This window comes from Staurois parvus, unplaced genomic scaffold (genome assembly GCF_062004578.1).
Source record: "Staurois parvus isolate SC_StPar_1 unplaced genomic scaffold, SC_StPar_1.0 ptg000470l, whole genome shotgun sequence".
NCBI classification, from domain to species: Eukaryota; Metazoa; Chordata; class Amphibia; order Anura; family Ranidae; genus Staurois; species Staurois parvus.
In genome coordinates this window covers 3,170,022-3,189,990 of record NW_028318266.1, presented here as the reverse complement: position 1 = coordinate 3,189,990, position 19,969 = coordinate 3,170,022, and the positions used below count along the sequence as shown (strand labels likewise).

General features: G+C 42.5%; 1 protein-coding gene and 1 pseudogene across 1 annotated transcript in view; both read left to right on the top strand.

Annotated features, from left to right (window-relative positions):
• The window catches only part of LOC149452559 (olfactory receptor 10C1-like), a 32,129-nt pseudogene extending 26,598 nt beyond the window's left edge, over nt 1–5,531 (top strand).
• A 6,303-nt stretch (nt 5,532–11,834) lies between these two features.
• Nucleotides 11,835–19,969, top strand: part of LOC149452558 (olfactory receptor 5P55-like) — a 38,769-nt gene continuing 30,634 nt past the window's right edge. Inside the window, exons 1-2 of the mRNA XM_089689258.1 lie at nt 11,835–12,784; nt 14,576–14,610. Coding sequence (XP_089545384.1) covers nt 11,835–12,784; nt 14,576–14,610 — 985 coding nt within the window. The remainder of the gene's footprint in view (nt 12,785–14,575; nt 14,611–19,969) is intronic.

Sequence of the window (19,969 nt, the reverse complement as noted above, 5' to 3'; positions counted from 1 at the left end):
CTTCCAGTGGTTCAACTTGGAAACGCAGAGGTAAATAAATGTGATGAGGAAAACAGTATGCTATCAAAAATATGCACCTTACCCCCCAGGAAAAATAAAATACAAATGAAAAATACCAATAAAAATGAATTGCAATTCCTTAGCCATTTGACTTGCTGCAATAAAGGCCCTTTCCATTTTTGAACTCTACTGATGCTTTTAGAAGATATCATGTCCTTTTTACTTGCTGATACATATGTTGTTTGCTTTGCTTCCTTTTTCATTCTATGAGAAATGTTGAAAACCAATAAAAATTTTATTTTAAGAAAAGTCCCACTCTGACATGACACATGCAGCAGGGCAGGCTGGCACCTGAAAGACATAGTGAACCACATTAAGAGATTGGTTCACCCTGGATATCCAAAAAATGGATAATATGATGAGTGACACAGTGTGCACTCAAAATCACCCCATTGCTGTGAAGGCCCTCTCTGACATGACATGTGAAGAAGGTCAAGCTGGTATCTGAAATGCATGATGACGTCCAGACAGTGGTCCGGCCTGGACAACCAAATTTAATGAATGTGATGAATAGAACATTGTGCACACAAAAAACACAAACCCTCACCCAAGTTATTATAATTAGCTTCTCAGCCACAAGTTCACCAGTTGCAATGAAAGATTATAGTCTGGTGCCTACAGGGAGTTTTGTATTTAGTATAGCTAGTTGGTCTGCCCAGGCTGGGGAAGAAGTTAACTGCTGGGACCGCGGTTCCTGGGCTTTTTCAAGGGCCTGCACTAGATCCTGTGTTATTTTTTTTTTAATTCAAATATTTATTAATTTTCCATATTTATAAATATATATATAATAAAAGGAAAAGGAAAAAAAGAGCATAACAATACATTTCATCAACATTCTCATAATATATAAAATTCTTAATCCTATCTCCTTCTATTTCCCCCTTTTTTATATCCCTTACCTCTACCCTTACACCCTACAACATCCCTCCACCCTCCCACTCTGCATTTTTTTTTTTCTCTTACATCCTTCCCTATAGAATCCAGAAACCTCTCTTATCATTTCTCATTGCTTCATATATATTCGTTTGATGTACAAAATCTTCCCGTTTCTCCCATCTCCTATTATATATCTCCATCTTATCTTCTTGAATATAATACAATTTCTCCATCTTACTAATCTGATTTACTCTCTCTACCCAATCCTTTTCTTTCGGAACCTCTAAACTATGCCAGAATTTAGGTATCAAACCCTTTGCTGCATTCACATAGTACCATATACCCGAGTCTTTGTATTTATTCACTGGTAAATCTGTTTTATGTAATAAGCACACTTCTGGATTTAATCCTATCTTTATCCCTGAGATTTTCTCTATTAAGTTGACCATTGTCTCCCAAAAACTTTGAATCCTTGGGCACTCCCACCAAATATGAAACCACGTACCAATCTTTCCACACCCACGCCAGCACTCTTGTGTTCTCTCTATACCCATTTTATGTTCCACAATTGGTGTGATGTGCCATCTTACCAAACTTTTATCATTTACCTCCACTTCTCTCATACTGATATTTTCATGTGTGAGTCTATATATTTTCCTCTGTTTATCCTCATCTATCTCTATCTCCAAATCCTTTTCCCATTTTTCTATGTACATTGGTTTTACTTCCGTGACTAACTCAGTGAGAATTTTATAAATTTTTGCCGTGCCCCGTTTCCCATCTCCCCGTGATTCCAACAACCTCTCAAACAAGTTCCACTCCTTTCTCCCTCTCATAGGTTTCGGAAGACCCTCAACGAAGTGTTTTAATTGGTGATATTTCCACTCATCAATCTTAATAAAAAGTTCCCTTTCACCTTTCTTTAAATCTTTTAATGTTTTCAATTTCTGTCCATCCATAATATCCCTTAGTTGAATGTCTTCCTTTTTAATCCATTTTCCCATACTCCCCTCTATACCTGGTGGGAAATACTCCATATTCCTTAGTGACATTAATTGTGAATTTAAATCCCACTTCATACGTTTATGTAAATTATCCCAAACCTTTAAAACATTCAGTGTATACACACTCGTGGTATCTTTTAAACCTCTATATTGTGCTGGTGCCCATGTGTTTCTACTCAGGTCAACTCCACTCAGATCATTCTCTATCTTAACCCACCTTTTCCCCCCTTATATTGTGTGTCCAATCATAAATTCTTGTTAAAACTACAGCATTATAGTATCTCCTAAAATCTGGCACTCCCAATCCCCCCCTCTCTTTACCTCTACTCATCAGGTCATAGGATATTCTAGGTTTTTTATTTTTCCATATAAATTTTGTTATCATCTTTTTAATTTCTTTAAAAAAGGCCTCTGGGAGTCTTATTGGGATCATCTGAAATTTATACAAGACTTTGGGTACAATTATCATTTTTATCAGATTTATTCGTCCTAACCAAGAGGGGATTCCTCTTCCCAGTATCTTCAGTTCCTCTTTGATCTCATTTAGAAGAGCAATATAATTTAATTTATATAATTTTGTATATGAAGCAGTAAGTTTAACCCCTAAATATTTTATTTCTCTATCTCTCCATATAAAAGGGAATTCTTTTTGTATCTTTTCTTTCTCACTATTTGGAAGATTTACATTTAAGATCTCAGTTTTTGTCGGGTTGATTTTTAAATTTGATATTTCCCCATACTCTTTAAACTTTTTATTAAATTCGGGAGTGTTATCCTAGGATTTCCCACATAAAACAACAGGTCGTCTGCAAAAGCTGCCACCTTATGTTCAGTTTCCCCTATTTGTATTCCCTCTATATCTACGTTCTTCCTAATTGTTTCCAGCAAGGGTTCCAATGATAACACATACAGCAATGGGGATAATGGACATCCCTGTCTTGTCCCGTTTGACATCCCTATGGGCTCAGACTTTTCACCATTAACCAAAATAACTGCTGATGGCATTTTGTACAACTTTCCTATCCACTTCCTCATTCTACCACCTCCTCCCATGATCTCTAGGGTATCCATCATAAAGCTCCAGTTTACTCTATCAAAAGCTTTTTCAGCATCAATCGAGAGCACCACTGCCAGGGTTTTCCCTTTCTTAGCTTTCTGGATCAACAACATAGTTCTGATTCCATTATCTCTACCCTCTCTCCCCGATACAAAACCAACCTGATCCCCCTGGATCCATTCTGGCATCAAATCTTTCATCCTATTTGCTAAAACCTTTGCATATAACTTTGTATCTATATTTAGGAGTGCAATTGGCCTATAACTAGAACATTGAGTAGGATCCTTCCCTTCCTTATGTATAAGTGTTACATGGGCTTGTAGGGATTCCTGTCTAATCTCCATTTCTCCACCCAGGGCATTCATATACTCCTTCAATTTAGGTATTAACAGTTCACTATATTTTTTATAATACCTCACGGTATATCCGTCTGGGCCAGGGCTTTTCCCCACCTTAGTAATTTTTAATGCCATTTTTATTTCCTCCTGTGTGATTTCTAATTCCAGGGATTTCAATAGATCTTCATCTATCTTTGGTAATCCTGCATTTTTTAAATATGCCCTTCTTTTTTCTCTGTTCTCATTTTCACTATTATTTACTAAGTTCTGAGAATTAATATTATACAACTTACTGTAATATTCCTTGAACACCCTCCCGATCTCTTTAGTAGAGTGAGCCATTTCTCCCTTGGGGTTTCTTATTTTTTCTATATAATTTCTATTTTTCTTTTTTCTCAGGGCTTTCATTAAATATTTTTCTGGTCGATCTCCCCATCTATACCTCTCCCCTGCTACTTTATTGAGTACTCTCCTCCTTTCTTCTTCCATTAATATCTCCAATTCTTTCTTCTTTCCTATTACCTTCTGCCTTATCTCACTTGTTGTTCTATTTTTATGGATCTGTTCCAGGTCATATATTTCTTTTAAGAGCTCCGTCATTTTCTTACTCCTTTTCCTTTTCTTTTTTGCCCCTAGCGCAATCAATATACCCCTAATATATACCTTATGGGACTCCCAGACAGTGGCCACTGACACATCCCCTGTTTCATTCTCCTGAAAATATCTTTCCATCTCCTTTCTGATCTGCTGATCGATCTCTTGGTCTAGTAGAAGGGCCTCGTTTAACCTCCATCCTACCCCCCTTGTCAACTGCCTCTCCCATCTTACCTTCATTATAACTGGGGCATGGTCTGAGATAGTCATTGTCTCTATTTCTACTTTAACCACCCTCTCGATAAGTTGATGATCTACCATTATATAGTCCAATCTCGAGTAAGTCTCGTGTGCATTAGAGAAGAAGGTATAGTCTCTTTCCTTTCCATGTGTTATTCTCCATATATCCACTAATTGGCCCTCATGTATCTCCTTCTTTAAGGTCCTCATAGACCTACCTCCCTCTCGTTGCACACGAGAAGTTGTATCCATCTGTGGATCTAAACATAGATTCAAATCTCCCGCCACTATCAGTCTTCCCTTTTTAAAATCCATCAATTTTCTTAATATCCCTTTCAGGTATACCTCTGGTCTCTTATTTGGGCAGTAGATATTCGCTATTGTACACTCTATTTCCTGCAATCTACCTTTCAAAAACAAAAATCTCCCCTCAGGATTCGTCTCTCTCTCCTCTACCTCCCACCTTACATTTTTAGCAAACCCAATTGCCACCCCCTTAGCTCTCTTAATTGGGGAATCTGCATAGAACCATGTTGGATAGTTTCTGGTGATTAATTTAATATTTGACTTAATCTCAAAATGCGTCTCCTGTAAAAAAACTACCGAAGCTTCTCTATGTTGCAACTCCTTAAATAGCTTAAATCTCTTCCCAGGACTATTCAACCCCTTTACATTATATGTTATAAACTTTATATCTTCCATATTTCTTGTATACATCTCCTTCCTATGCAGAGTATTTTTAAAACCTTCCCCTTATACCATCCTTTTCCCCCTCCCTCACCATAGCCCTCCCCTTTCCCCTCCCCCCTCCCCAACATCCTCCCCCCCCCAGGCCTCCTTTGCCTTTGGATCATGTTCCACCTTTGATCCCTCTATAGGGGTTCGACTCCACCTATGACCGCTCACCTTCCCCCCCTCCTCCCCAGTGTCTCCTTATCTATTGTCTCTCTATCTACTCTTTTAACCAGCTGCCATTTTCCTGACCTACCAATGTCCAACTCTCCCTCTTCCACTTCCCAACCCGGTATCACTTGTCTCTGCAGTCCAAGTTTATCACAGAAATCTTACATATCTTCCGGAAATTTTAAGATACCTGTAATTCCATCCCTCCACCCGATTAAACTTGTATCACGACCCCATCTGTATTTCACACTATGGTTTTTCATCACTTCTAATAGGGGTTTCAGTGATCTCTTCCTTCTCAAAGTCTCTGATGTTAAATCTGCAAAAATTTGAATATTTTTCTCTCCATATGTAATATTTGTTTTTCCTTTTATCTTTTTCCATATCTCTTCTCTATCTCCGTAGTTATGGAATTTGACAATTATATCTCTTGGTTTTTCTATCCCTTTTTCTTGTTGATACTTCCCAATCCTCTATACTCCGTCCAATTTAAACATCTCCTCATCCGCTTTACCCATTATGGAGTTCAAAATTTTGCCAGTTAGCTCTTTTAAGTCTTTTAAATCTTCCCCCTGTGACAGTTCCGGGACTCCTCTTACTCTGAGATTATTTCTCCTTTCTTTATTTTCTTGTTCTTCCATCATATAAAGCAATCTCTTTTGTTCTTTTCTATCTTCTAATATCCATTTTTCTAATTTTAGGATGGTTTGGGTATAAGTTTGAACTTTTTCCTCCATTTCCTCCACCCTAGTTAACAATTGTCCCATTTCTTCCCGAATCATCCCCATTTCATTGATTTTTCCAAGCCTTTAAACATCTCCGCCATTTCTTTTTTATTAGGTATTTGCACATCTCTTTCACGATCTCTCGGGTCAGTGCCTTCCATTAATTGTTGACTATTATATACCGGGCCCAGGGAAAGTCTCGGGCTATTATCCAGACTTATTTCCAATTCACTTTTTTCATTTATTCCCTGAGATCTTTCTGGGGTAACATTTCCCTGTGACACATACTTCTTAATCGTACCAGTTTGGGAGTTCTTAGGCCCACTCCCTTTGGGGTTTTTACCTTTCATGTTGTTTTTAAAGCTTTTACTCTTTTTTCCTGCTCTCCTGGACTCCTACTCCTCCCGATCTTCAGACCCGCCCTAGGAATCCCCTAATTCTTTTATTTCCAGGTTGTATAATTAATGCAATGTCTTACTACAGGCATCTGAAAGTCTAATACGAGGAATCAATGTATATAAGGTTCCAATGTACAGATCGAATATATAAAGAGTGTAGAAGCAGACCTGCAGGGAAACCCACGGTCATCACTCACCCTTCACATTGGAATATCACTCCAGAAGCAGTCCTCTTTTGTCATTATAAGTTCTTAAGGGGATTCCTGTGGGTCTAATATAGCTCAAGTATAGCACTTATCTTTCCCATCAAATATCTCCTTATTTTGGAGGTGATGTGCTGGTAGATGTTAGGTTTAGAAATTAGGAAAGGTATAGAAATTAGAGGGTTAACCTTATTGTAGCAGTGGTGTAAGGCTATAGGGATGGTATGGTGTAGGGATTGTATGGCAGCAGGAAGATTAGAGGGCTCAGGAAGATAGGGTGGAGATGGTGTAATGTGGAGGGAGTATGCTGGTTTACCTCCTCCACTTTTCCTCCTTGTTTACACGCCAGGCAAGCTCTCCCACACCCGGATCTCCCAGGACTCCTCCGCGGCTGCCCACGTGTCGGCGCCGCTCCACTGCCTCGTCCGTCTCACTAGCGTCTCCCTGGCAACCCTACTCCTCCTCTGTAGCCGGCTTTCTCCTGGCTCCAGGCAATCTGACCGACAGCCCGACCGTTTCCCCGGCAACTCCACTCCTCCTTCCGAAGCCGCCGCAGGACGTCAGAGGAAAACCCCGAGGCGTTCCTCTCCCGGATCTCTCCCAACTCTCTCCCGGGTCCAGGTAGCCGACCAGGTAACCGACCGTCTCCGGGACACCGCGAACCCTCTCCAGCCGGGTGAGTCACCGCACACACTCGGTGCAGCTGATCTCTCTATCAGAGCCTCATGGGGAGGATAGACGAGGGGAGGCTAATGGAGAGTGCTTACTGCACACTCTCCCGTGCCGTCATAGTCAGGCTCCACCCCCAGATCCTGTGTTATATATAAATAAGGGGATGTTCAGTTCCAGAGAGAGCCTGGAGTGGAGTTCAGAAGTTCTGAGTTTGGAGAGCTGTACAGGAAGCCAGCAAAGGATAATGCACCACATAGTCCAACAAGATAGTGGAGCTCTGGAGGACACTACCAGCTGTTGGAGAATGCCAGTAATGGAATGACACTTTTAAAGTATGCCTGGGTAGCCACGTTTTAGTAGTTATGTCCTAGACTGCAACGTGTTTTGTATTTATCACATAATGGAAGTTTTCAAGTAAAGTTTCTAAATAGTTCCAAAACTTGGTTTGAAGGTACTCTAAAGGGGTGCATGATGATTTCTGGCATGTGAAAGGACAGGGCCTGCAAAGCACATATTGGGTAAAAGGCAAGTCCACTATGAAGGGTTAACTTAAAAAGAGGAGTAAAGAAAGAGAGCAGTTACCAAGAGTAACCAAGGACTGGTGGAAGGAGTTTTGCAGCCTGTCATGAAGAGTGGTATATGGCATGGTGACAGGTCCTCCAGCAGTAAGGATGTTATTGCTCTGGCTCCCTCCCCAATGTCCAATTTCCCAAAAGTTCAGGACTTAATCCATATTATGGAGACCCAAGGCCTAGCCACACGGTAAGGGAGCGCAGCAGGAGTTAATTATGTGCATGCAAGAATTCTGGCAGGACCCCATTCTGTCAATGCGAATGAGGTGGCAGAGATATGCTGGATGGGTGGAGAGGGAAAAGGCTCCACGGTGTCCCTCCTAAATGCAACCACTCACAGACAAGGTGTGTAGTAATATGGGACAGCACGCTTTACAGAGGCACTCTGTAACTTTAGCTACTGCACACGCTTTATGGATCATCTCTAGATTGGGGTACTGCTATAATGTTGACTTCAAACACAGTCCCACCTGGTTCTAGGCATTGATGAGTGCGTGCACACGCTAAAGGTACCCCACATCATGGTCAAGGTGGCCCCAGGCACAAGCTCTTTGAAATGACACGTGCTGCAGGGCAGACTAGTACCTAAAGCACATGTAGCACTATCTACACCCAGTGGTCAAGTCTAGACACCCAAAAGTTAATGGATGTGGTAAATAAATCAGTGTGCACTAAAGCAATAAACAAATAGTAATCTTGAAATAGTGTTCCAAATAAATAGTGTAACTTAAAAAGATACGATTGAGAGGGAATGTGGGTGAGGCTCCAGTGTTTCATACCTCAGCGCTATCAAAGATCAACTTTCTGCCTATTCCATTTTTGTATTAGAGACTGTGGGCCTCTCACTCTTTGAATAAGAAAAATCTTAAACAGTGTAACCACTGAAAAAAAGAGCGGCACACAAAGGACAACTTTGTTACAAAAACAAATGAAGCACCCAAAGCCAACTTGTTTTGATTTTGCCTTGCAGTTATGCCTAGCATGCAGTGGAATTTCAACCAGATTAAATAAATGTTCTGGAAATGGCAGTAGATAATAGGGGGTGCTTTGAGGTCAAACTCTATTGTGAGAAATGTGGGGTGATGCGCCACACATAAGGAGCAGCTTCCCCTCTTAAAGAAAATAGTCTGCAAACCCAAGCCACCTTCTTGGTGGAAAAAATCATCTGTGCTATTCTCCATTTAGATCTGGGAAGTGTGAAACTGCTCTTCTCATCACTCTTTCTCTTCAACACCAGTAGCACATCCTTCCCTTCTCACCAGCAGAACCTTTCTACTCCTATTACTGTTCTACCTCTCATTGCCTTTGGCCCACAGAGATGGAGGCAGTAGGTGAAGAATCTTGCTGACCCTGAGACAATTGGAAGCTTTCCTCTACCCTTGCAGCTGTATCTCCAATGATATTCCACCACGCATTGTGTCACGTACCTGATGAGAGACTGAATTGACGAGGTCGGCCTCTCTTGTGTCACTAGCCCTGACCCCGCTGAAGTTGGAACAGAGGGAGTCTAGGGACCAGGTGGACAAGAGCGCCCGAGGTTGTCTTGCAGCTCTTGCAGATGATGACCTTGGTAGGCAGGATATCCTCTGATTAGGGTACTGTATCAATAGACCAGGCAGGTACAGTGGATTGCCAGATGCACAGCGGAGCCAGGTTTGTAGCCAGGACATAGGACTGGAGCGGAATCGTAGGATAGCCTTGGTCATAACAGTCGGGATGCGCGGTACAGGATCAGGAGGAAAAGCCAAAGTCAGGATCAGAGCCGAAGTCAGGAAGGGGGCAGGAGAGGAGCAAGCAGGACACGGGGGGAGCTGAAGACCAGTCAGCACTGAATCTGGGCAGAGGCACACCTTAAATAGCCCGTCTGGCGCCAATCTTCGCCGTGTGTGATCACGTGCGCTTGCATGTGCGCGATCGCGCATTCCTGCGCGCCTGCGCACAACCGTCAATTTTTTTGGGGGATCTCTTTCGCTCATGCGCGTTCCCAATCACGATTCTCCTTGCAGGAACTCTCTTACAATTGTGTGCTCCAGCAGGAACACCAGAGGGATTATGAGCCTCATTGTGTCTTACATTTTAAGCTTTGGCAAAATCTCCTGTTGAGTCGGCCACCTCTAATCCTACCTGTTGCTGAACAGCTTTCAAAAACTATGGCCCAGTGTATCTCCAGCTATACCAGTTGTATAGGCTCTGGGGTGCTTGGAGGGGGATTCGTGGTTCTGAGGAGTGTCCACTTTAAGCCAGTGAGAAGAAAGCGGTGCAGGTGACTGTGCTGTTATCATCAACAAGGTAAAGCAGATGAGGGGGCACCACCATCCATCATAAACAAAAAAATCTTTATGTTATTCCGTGTTGACTTTGCAATGTCAGCTTTATTCATATTTTGAGAAAATGTGTGCATTCCTAAAACAAGCTTCAACAACAGTTGATTTTACAGTTTCGGCAGATAGTAATTTTCTGGGAGTATAGCCATTAATGTAGAAAACAATCAGTTTAATCACAATTTACACAATATACCATATGAAATGGACACCAATTAACCACTTGAGGTCAGGAATATTTTATCCCCTTAATGACCAGGCCATTTTTATACTAAAAACCATAAAAAAGGACCAAACATTTTGATAAAAAATCTATATTTTCTATATTGTATTCTCATATTGTATACTATAATGTATTCTTCTACATGTCTTTGGTAAAAAAAAATCCAAATAAGTGTTTATTGCTTAGTCTGTAGGAAAGTTCTAGTATCTACAATCTATAGTATATACTGTATATTTGGCACCTGTGTATAAAACACCAGGACAGTGCAAATATCCCCCAAATGACCCCTTTTTGGAAAGTAGACACAAGTTTTGCTGTCACCAGGACAGTACAGCATCATCAGATGACTGGTGTGGCAGTGATCTGGTATACTGACTGATGACTGTACGGTAAAAACAAAAAAAATAAAATAATTTGTACAATTTTTACTATTGTTTTTTTTTTTTTTTACATTCTGTCGTCAGAGCAGCTCAGTGTCATTATAACTACACTGTACTACTCTGGGGGGTGATTAGAGATATCTGTTGGGTTTTTTTTACACTTTTTTTGCTTATACAATGAAGATCACTGTATAAGCAATAGCTTTAACTGTCATAAATGGGTTTCCCATTCATGAAGAGCTTGCTTTATATTGTGATCTGTGATTGGGTTTCCCATTCATGGAGAGCTTGCTTTATATTGTGATCTGTGATTGGGTTTCCCATTCATGGAGAGCTTGCTTTATATTGTGATCTGTGATTGGGTTTCCCATTCATGGAGAGCTTGCTTTATATTGTGATCTGTGATTGGGTTTCCCATTCATGGAGAGCTTGCTTTATATTGTGATCTGTGATTGGGTTTCCCATTCACGGAGAGCTTGCTTTATATTGTGATCTGTGATTGGGTTTCCCATTCATGAAGAGCTGCTTTATATTGTGATCTGTGATTGGGTTTCCCATTCATGAAGAGCTTGCTTTATATTGTGATCTGTGATTGGGTTTCCCATTCATGAAGAGTTTGCTTTATATTGTGATCTGTGATTGGGTTTCCCATTCATGAAGAGCTTGCTTTATATTTTGATCTGTGATTGGGTTTCCCATTCATGAAGAGCTTGCTTTATATTGTGATCTGTGATTGGCTAAGCTAATCACATGGTACAGGTAGCCAGGTACCATGTGATTTATGTGAACCAACAGTAAGCAAGCTCTTCATGAATGGAAAGCCATTCATGACAGGCTGTTTACATTGTTATCATGTGATTGCTTTGGCCAATCATAGAGATCACATGATACCCGGTTACTGGTAACAGTGATCCGCTGTGTGTGGCAAACACAGCGGTCACAGGAGATGCGCACTGCATGCCCCAGCAGGCTTGTTACATGCTCCTAAACAGGAGTAGGCTCAATCACATAAATATACATGACTGAGCCTGCACGTGCCGCCCTGCCGGAGCAGCATGTGGTTACGATGGAGACCAGAAGACAAAATGATGTAAAAGACCTGAACAGTTAGAAAGGAGATTGTAATTCAATATTTCCAAACTTAAGTTAATGGCAAATTGAGTGAACAATTTATTTTTACTCGTTGATTTGACATTCTCTCTTTATACTCTCTGTTTGATCAAATATTTCACTCTCCTATCTGACAGGTCAACCTCCTGGCTTTTAAGATGTGTCAAGACAATCAAACAAAAGTCTCAGAGTTCCATCTTCTTGGAGTACAAGGTCTAGGCAACTTCAAACCTCTAATCTTCATTGTCCTACTTTTATTTTACATTGCAATAGTGACCGGAAACTTTTTAATTATCCTTCTAGTGTCAACCAATAAAAAGCTCAAAATTCCAATGTTCATCTTTCTCCAGCACCTTGCTTTCGCTGATTCCCTCCTAGCCACTTGTATTATACCAATGATGGCAGAGATAATAATAAGGACAAAGGGGAAAATGTCTGTTGCTGGCTGTATCACACAAATGTATTTCTATTATATCTTTGGATTTGTGCAATGTTTTCTTCTTGCTGCAATGTCTTATGACCGATATGTAGCTATTTGTAACCCTTTACATTACATTGTAATTATGGATCGCAGAATCTGCTTCCTGTTGGGTTTTGGTTCTTGGGTATTAACTTGGACTCTATCTTCAGCTGAAATTATTTTCATAGCTCAGTTTGAATTTTGTGACCTCACAGACATTGATTACTTTTTTTGTGATGTGGGTCCACTCGTGAAATTGTCCACATCAGACACATCTATCGTACAATGGTTAGACTTTACATGCTCTGCCTTTTTGTTTTTGTGTTCTCTTGCATTTATCATTGGGACATACATCTACATTTTTACTGTCATTTTCAAAATGTCATCCTCCGCTGGCAGGAAAAAAGCTTTTTCTACATGTAGTGCCCACCTGATCTCTGTGTGTACATATTATGGGTCCATAATTACCATTTATGTGATTCCAGCCAATGAGAAATTACCTTCCGTAAACAAGTACACTTCTTTGTTGTACATTGTAGTGAACCCATTGTTGAATCCTATCATATACAGTCTGAGGAACCATGAGATTAGACAAGCTCTACATCAAATAGTTTTTAAGCAGAAAGGTACTAGAGAGGTAACATATAGGTAATATATAGTAGGCAGTGATGATCATGGGAGTTACTAGACCTTGACACACAAGGCATGTGCCCAGGTTCTTTACACCGTGTTCCAAATTATTATGCAAATTATATTTTTCTCATTTACCTAAATAAGTGTGTGCCCCAGGCCATCAGTTCATTTATATCTTTCTATTATTTCTTCTTTTTTATGGCAATCATAATACATTTATTTTTCATTTTAGTCATGACATCACATTTATGAAAATTACAGTAATGGATGTTTAAGACTAATTTTTTAATAGGAAAAAGATTTGTCTTAGATCTAATTTAAAAAAGACAACAAAAATTATAACTTCCCAAATGTCAGCTTGCAGCATTTCCTTCTGGCTGTCATATGCAGTATATGTGTTGCTTATAACAGTGGAGTTGCAAGGTCCTTTTGGGTGTCAGTGACGGCCAGAACACTACTGCTCAATTCAAGAAGAGTGAATTGTAGAAAGGGAAAGAGACGAAGCAGATGAAACACAAGATGTAAGGAGAAGATAGAGAGGGATGTGGCACGGAAGGCAAAAAAATATTTTTTATCCACTTTTTCCCATAGTATCAGACAAACCCCAAACATTTCAGTTTAGGCACCCAGTTGTACCGCAGGTCTTTTAGGATCCAAGGAAGGTCCCTGGTATGGGTAAATGCTAGTAAATCTTCAGAAAAATGAAAAACAAGCTTCACTTCTCAAGGTGGCAGTAGTGTTTTATATGACAGGGAAGACTAAAAAATGTTGACATGGATGGTAAACACAAAAAAACAACCAACCCACCTTTCATGGTAGGAAATGTTTCCTGTGATCTAAAATGTCTCACAAAAAATGTTTTGCAGTGATTGGCAACTATGGTGAAAGGTGGGTGTTATCTAAAAGAATGTGTTTTTTATTGTCACACACCTTTGCTTTCGTAAGCACAGTGGCTAAATCTTTAGAACATCCACCTGGCAGTACTAGAGTCATTGGTTCAAGACCCAGAAACAGCACCACCTGCCTGGAGTTTGCATGTTCTCCATGTGCCTGCATGGGTTTCCTCTGCGTACTCCGGTTTTCTCTCACACCCCAAAGACATGCTGGTAGGTGAATTGGCTCCTGTCTAAATTGTCCCTAGTATGTGTATGTATGAATGTGAGTTAGGGACCTTAGATTGTACGCCCCTTGAGGGTTAGGGACCTTAGATTGTACGCCCCTTGAGGGTTAGGGACCTTAGATTGTACGCCCCTTGAGGGTTAGGGACTGATGTGAATGTACAATATATGTAAAGCGCTGTGTAAATTGATGGAGCTATATAAGTATTATAAATAAACAATAAAAATATTATTAATTTCAAATTGAGAAATGTACATTCACATATGCACAGCTGTATTTGAACAAATATGAAGACCAATGTTTCATCATTAAGCAACATGTCCCTAATCATCAAAAAAATTCAGCACAATCAAAAACAGTTTAGCAGAGAAATATAAATCCCAAGATTTATACATTCTATGGGGTCTCCAAAGCACATAACAACAAAATTGTTGATGCATTTCTCAGATCACCTGCTGCCATTATTCTGCATCTCATGCATGTTTTCATGCATAGGATGTGGAAACAAGACTAAGGGACTCAACTATGCATGTGTAACACCCTCCTAGTCAGCTAGGGGGAGCTAGACTTTAATTGTTAGTTAGGAGGGCTGAGTAGCAGCCTGGGTTTGATAGCTAGTAGGGTCAAATTGTGGTCAGAGCTGAGAGGCTCCGTAAACCAGGTCTCTGGAATTTCCCTTTGTTCTAGGACTTTTGAGAAAGATCTAGAAGTAGTGGGCGGAGGTGAGTAGTGGCTGGTCTGTACTCTTAGAGGATCCTGGCAAATCCCCAAAAGGAGGCTTGGCAAGGGGCCAGGAAAGCCTTGAAGAGTAAGTGAGCCTTTTCAGCAACAGAAGAGTTGGAGTAGAGTCTGAGTAGAAGATGGAGAAGAAGTAAGGCTGGGGAGCAGGAGCCTGAAAGGGGGCCCAGATGGGATAGGGGTTCACCTCCAGGCAGGAGGACTTTGGAAGGAAGAAAGCTTGGAACTTCACTGGCACCCTGAGAGAGGACCACCTGTGTGGCAGGGAAGGAGCTGCCCAGCTAGAAGGGTTGATAGCAGCCACTGACCCACCGGAAAACCTGGAGAAGGCCTAAGTGAGTAGACCTGCACCCCCTGGGCAAGATAGGGGAAGGAGCACTCTTGCGGGAAACCAAATTAGCAACTACCCGGGACTGTCTTACTTTAATGTGGCAGGCATTGGATCCCTTGCTCAGTGTTATGATAGCTAAATGAGAGGAGAATTCATCTGGGCTCTGGGGTGCTACAATTTGAGACACTGGCTAGTTCTCCAAGAAAAGGACTTTGCTGTAAAAAACATGTAAATAGTTCCAGGAAGTTGATCTCGGCTTTACCATTGGGCATCCCATACACACCTAGCCCTATCCAAGTTCTAAATCCCCTAATAAAACTGCAAAACAAAGCTCAAGGACTAGTTATTGTCTCCTGGATGTGGAAAATGTGTGTTGCCTGGCTGTGCAGGACTATAGGTGGATGCAAAACTTCAGCGAATCCTAAGGAGGTAGTGCTACACATGAAAATTTAGGAATTGGGGTGCAGAAAAGCAGTTTGTTCAGGATGGGCCAGAGAGCTGTACAATAATGAGTGTCTGAAGGACACAGTAAAGCATGGCAGAGATTCCTTGCAGGTTTGGGGCTGCATTTCTGCAAATGGAGTTGGAGATTTGGTCAGAATCAATGTTGCTCTCAATGCTGAGAAAAAAAGGCAGATACTTATCCATCATGCCATACCATCAAGGAGGTGTGTGATTGTCCCCAAACTTAATCTGCAGCAGGACAACAACCCCAAACATAAAATCAATGTCATTAAAAACTATCTTCAGTGTAAAGAAGAACAAGCAATCCTGGAAGTGATGGTTTGGCTCCCCCAAATCCCTGATCTCAACATCATTTAATCTGTCTGCGATTACCTGCAGAAACAGAAGGATCCGCAACATCCTACGACCACAAAAGATCTGTGGTTTATTCTCCAAGATAAATAAAAATATTCTCCTGCGTTACCTAATTAACCACTTCCCGCCCGGCCGTTTCTCAATGGCTGCAAGAATGCAATCAGTGTAAAAAAAAAAAATCTTCATCACCCCCCACAAGTAGTACAGTGCCAACATGGTGACATTGTACTGCTAGGGTGACAGTATGTAAAGAAAAAAAAAACATAAATAATAATATAAAAAAAAAAATGTACATTTTTTTTATTATTATTATTATTATAATTTTTGGTTATAAACTAATTTGGGTTATTTGTTTTAATAAAAAGATAACTGAATAAATTTTGGCCAAGATTTATGATGAAATATTATTTATTTGCAAAATTTTATAAGAAAAACACTTTTTTTCAAAATTTTTGGACTTTATCATTTATATAGCAAAAAAAATAAAAATCCCAGTGGTGAATAAATACCACCAAAATAAAGCTTTATCTGTCTCAAAAAAATGCTAAAAAATTCATATAGGTACAGTGTTGCATGACTGTGCAATTGTCATTCAAAGAGTGACAGCGCTGAAAGCTGAAAATTAGCCTGGGCAGGAAGGGGGTGAAAGTGTCCGGACATGAAGTGGTTAAAATAAATATAAATAGATATACTTGTGAAAATAAGAAGCTGCTGTTAGCATTAAATTGTGTTCCCACAACAAAACCATAAAACATAAATGAAATAAATGCTGCGCTGCAAATACATTAATCAAAACAATAATAAAGTGAAAAAAAAATCTATATAATAAACAAAACAGAGAAATAAATGTCCATAAAACAAGTCCATATAAGTGAAATGATCAGTAGTGATGCAAATCATAAAATTCTTCACAGCTTATAAAGCTTCTTCCTGTGCTCATACACCAACACCATTGTGTAGAAGATGGAGAGTAAGTGAGACTGGGGAGCAGGAGCCTGAGTGGGGCCCCAGATGGGATAGGGGCTCACCTCCAGGCAGGAGGACTTTGGAAGGAGAAAAGCTTGGAACTTCACTGGTCCCCTGAGAGAGGACCAATTGTGTGGCAGGGAAGGAGCTGCCCAGCTAGAAGGCTTGATAGCAGCCACTGACCCATCGGCAAACCAGGAGAAGGCCTAAGTGAGTAGACTTGCACCTCCCGGGCCAGTTAGGGGAAGGAGCACTCTTGCAGGAAACCAAATTAGCAACTATCTATATAATAAATAAAACAGAGAAATAAATGTCCATAAAACAAGTCCATATAAGTGCAATGATCAGTAGTGATTCAAATCATATAATTCTTCACAGCTTATAAATAGAGATGAGCGAAGAAATGAAAAATTCGATTCGACTGATTCGGCGAATTCGTGGACAATATTCGATTCGAGTCGAATAAATTCGCTGTGAATTTAACTTAAAAAAGGGTGTTTCTAGGCTTCAGAGAGACTTAATATTAGTGCAGAACACTGTACCTTTAATTTAAATGCCCTTGGAGTCTGCTGGGGAAGAGAAATAATACTGTCAGTCAGTATGACATGCAGATGAGTGCCGTCGATCTTAGAATCACCGCACACTTCACTCATTTGGGCAGTCACGGGGCCAAAACCAGAGTGTGGAGCCACAGTGTGGCGGTGGAGGCAGCAGCAATGGGAGGCCATACAGCACCCTATGACAAAAATGGAAACCACCAGCAGTGTGAGGAGACCTGAAAGTGGCACATGGCAGAGTGTGGCGATAGAGACAGCAGCAATGGGAGGCCGTACAGGGACCCATGACACACTCTGGACCTGGCAGCAGCATGAGGAGGCGGTACAGGGGCCCATGACAGATTACGGGCCTGGCAGCAGCATGAGGAGTCGGTACAGGGGCCCATGGCAGATTACGGGCCTGGCAGCAGCAATGGGAGGCCGTACAGGGACCCATGACACACTCTGGACCTGGCAGCAGCATGGGGAGGCGGTACAGGGGCCCATGACAGATTACGGGCCTGGCAGCAGCATGAGGAGTCGGTACGGGGGCCCATGACACACTCTGGACCTGGCAGCAGCATGAGGAGGCGGTACAGGGGCGCATGACAGATTACGAGCCTGGCAGCAGCAACTTGGACAGGAGGACGTTCAGCTTCTGCACCGTCGGGTGCGTGCTCGCAAACTGTTGTCTCTTGGAAACGGATTCCAAGAAAGACTGCTGACGGAATCCGTGAAGAGGAGTAGCAGGAGAAGGAGCATCTGAACGAGCGGAATATGCCAACAAGCGACAACAGTGGCCCATGACAGATTACGGGCCTGGCAGCAGCATGAGGAGTCGGTACGGGGGCCCATGGCAGATTACGGGCCTGGCAGCAGCTATGGGAGGCCCGTAATCTGCCAGCACCCTATGACAAAAAATGGAACCCACCAGCAGTGTGAGGAGACCTGAAAGTGGCACATGGCAGAGTGTGGCGATGGAGACAGCAGCAATGGGAGGCCGTACAGGGACCCATGAGAGACTCTGGACCTGGCAGCAGCATGAGGAGGCGGTATAGGGGCCCATGGCAGATTAGGGGCCTGGCAGCAGCTATGGGAGGCCCGTAATCTGCCAGCACCCTATGACAAAAAATGGAACACACCAGCAGTGTGAGGAGACCTGAAAGTGGCACATGGCAGAGTGTGGCGATGGAGGCAGCAGCAATGGGAGGCCGTACAGGGACCCATGAGAGACTCTGGACTTGGCAGCAGCATGAGGAGGCGGTATAGGGGCCCATGGCAGATTAGGGGCCTGGCAGCAGCTATGGGAGGCCCGTAATCTGCCAGCACCCTATGACAAAAAATGGAACACACCAGCAGTGTGAGGAGACCTGAAAGTGGCACATGTTTGGGGCATGATTCATGGCGGATTTAGTCAGTTGTGTCAGGAACTGGTGGTTTGAAATCCAGACTAATCCACGCCTGATTCATTTTCACAAACGTGAGTCTCTCCACACTTTGGGTGGACAGTCGTGTCCTCCGCGGAGTTGCAATACCTCCTGCCGCACTAAACACGCGCTCCGATGCCACGCTACTGGCCGGGCATGACAGCCTTTCAAGGGCAAATTCAGCTAGTTGGGGCCAAAGGTCAAGTTTCGTTGCCCAGTAGTCAAGGGGATTGTCTACCTCGGTTGGCAGGGTGCTGTCCAAGTAGGCCTAAGCCTGTTGTTTGAGGTCCTGCTCCAGGTCCACCTGATGCTGCTGCTGCTGCTGCGGCTGGTTAGTAGTTTCCTCACTGCGCTGGTGAAGAAAGCTACTCATCATCGACTGCAGACTGAGGCAGCCGCTGCTGGTGGAGCTGCCACTGCTCCTACCACCCCACCCCTCCCCTGCTGCCATGGCAGCGGAACACGAGCGCACAGGGCCCACAGTGTCTGAGGATGGACGTTGGCGCAGACAGGCAGAGACCAGCTGACTACATAGGTGTTTTTTATAGTACGTTATTTTGGCCTCCCTCTCAGCAGGTGTGAAAAAGGCCACCATTTTTGAACGGTAGCGAGGGTCCAACAAGGTGGACAGCCAAAAGTCATCCCTCTGTCTGATGGTTATTATTCGGCTGTCGCTACGCAAGCAACCGAGCATGCTATGGGCCATTTGTGCCAAGGAATGCGAGGGACTCCCTGCCTCCATCTCCACAGCATACTGCCACGGTGCGTCTAGGTCCTCTGTCTCCTCTTCCTCCTCCTCTACCAGATGCTCCTGCTCCTCCACTCCTGTCCGCTGAGTGGAAAAACCACCCATTTCACTCAATAATTCCTGAGCACCAATGTCCTCCTCTACCTCCTCCTCTTCTTCCAGTCCTGCCCCCACAGGGGCCATGTGGCGTTGAGATCTGTGCGCCACGTCTACCGCACCCTGACCAGCCATTGTTAACAGCATTTGTTCCAGGACGTGCAACAGAGGAATGACGTCGTTCATCCCATAGTCCTGCCGACTCACGAATAGCGTGGCCTCCTCAAAGGGCCTGAGCAAGCGCAGGTGTCACGCATGAGCTGCCAATGGCTGACATCTAAGTTACACAGGGAGTACCTTTATCTGCTTTTAACATCAGGAAATCTGTGATGGCCTTTTGCTGTTCGTAAAGGCGGTCTAACATATGTAGGGTTGAATTCCACCTTGTTGCAACGTCACAGCATGAGGAGTCGGTATAGG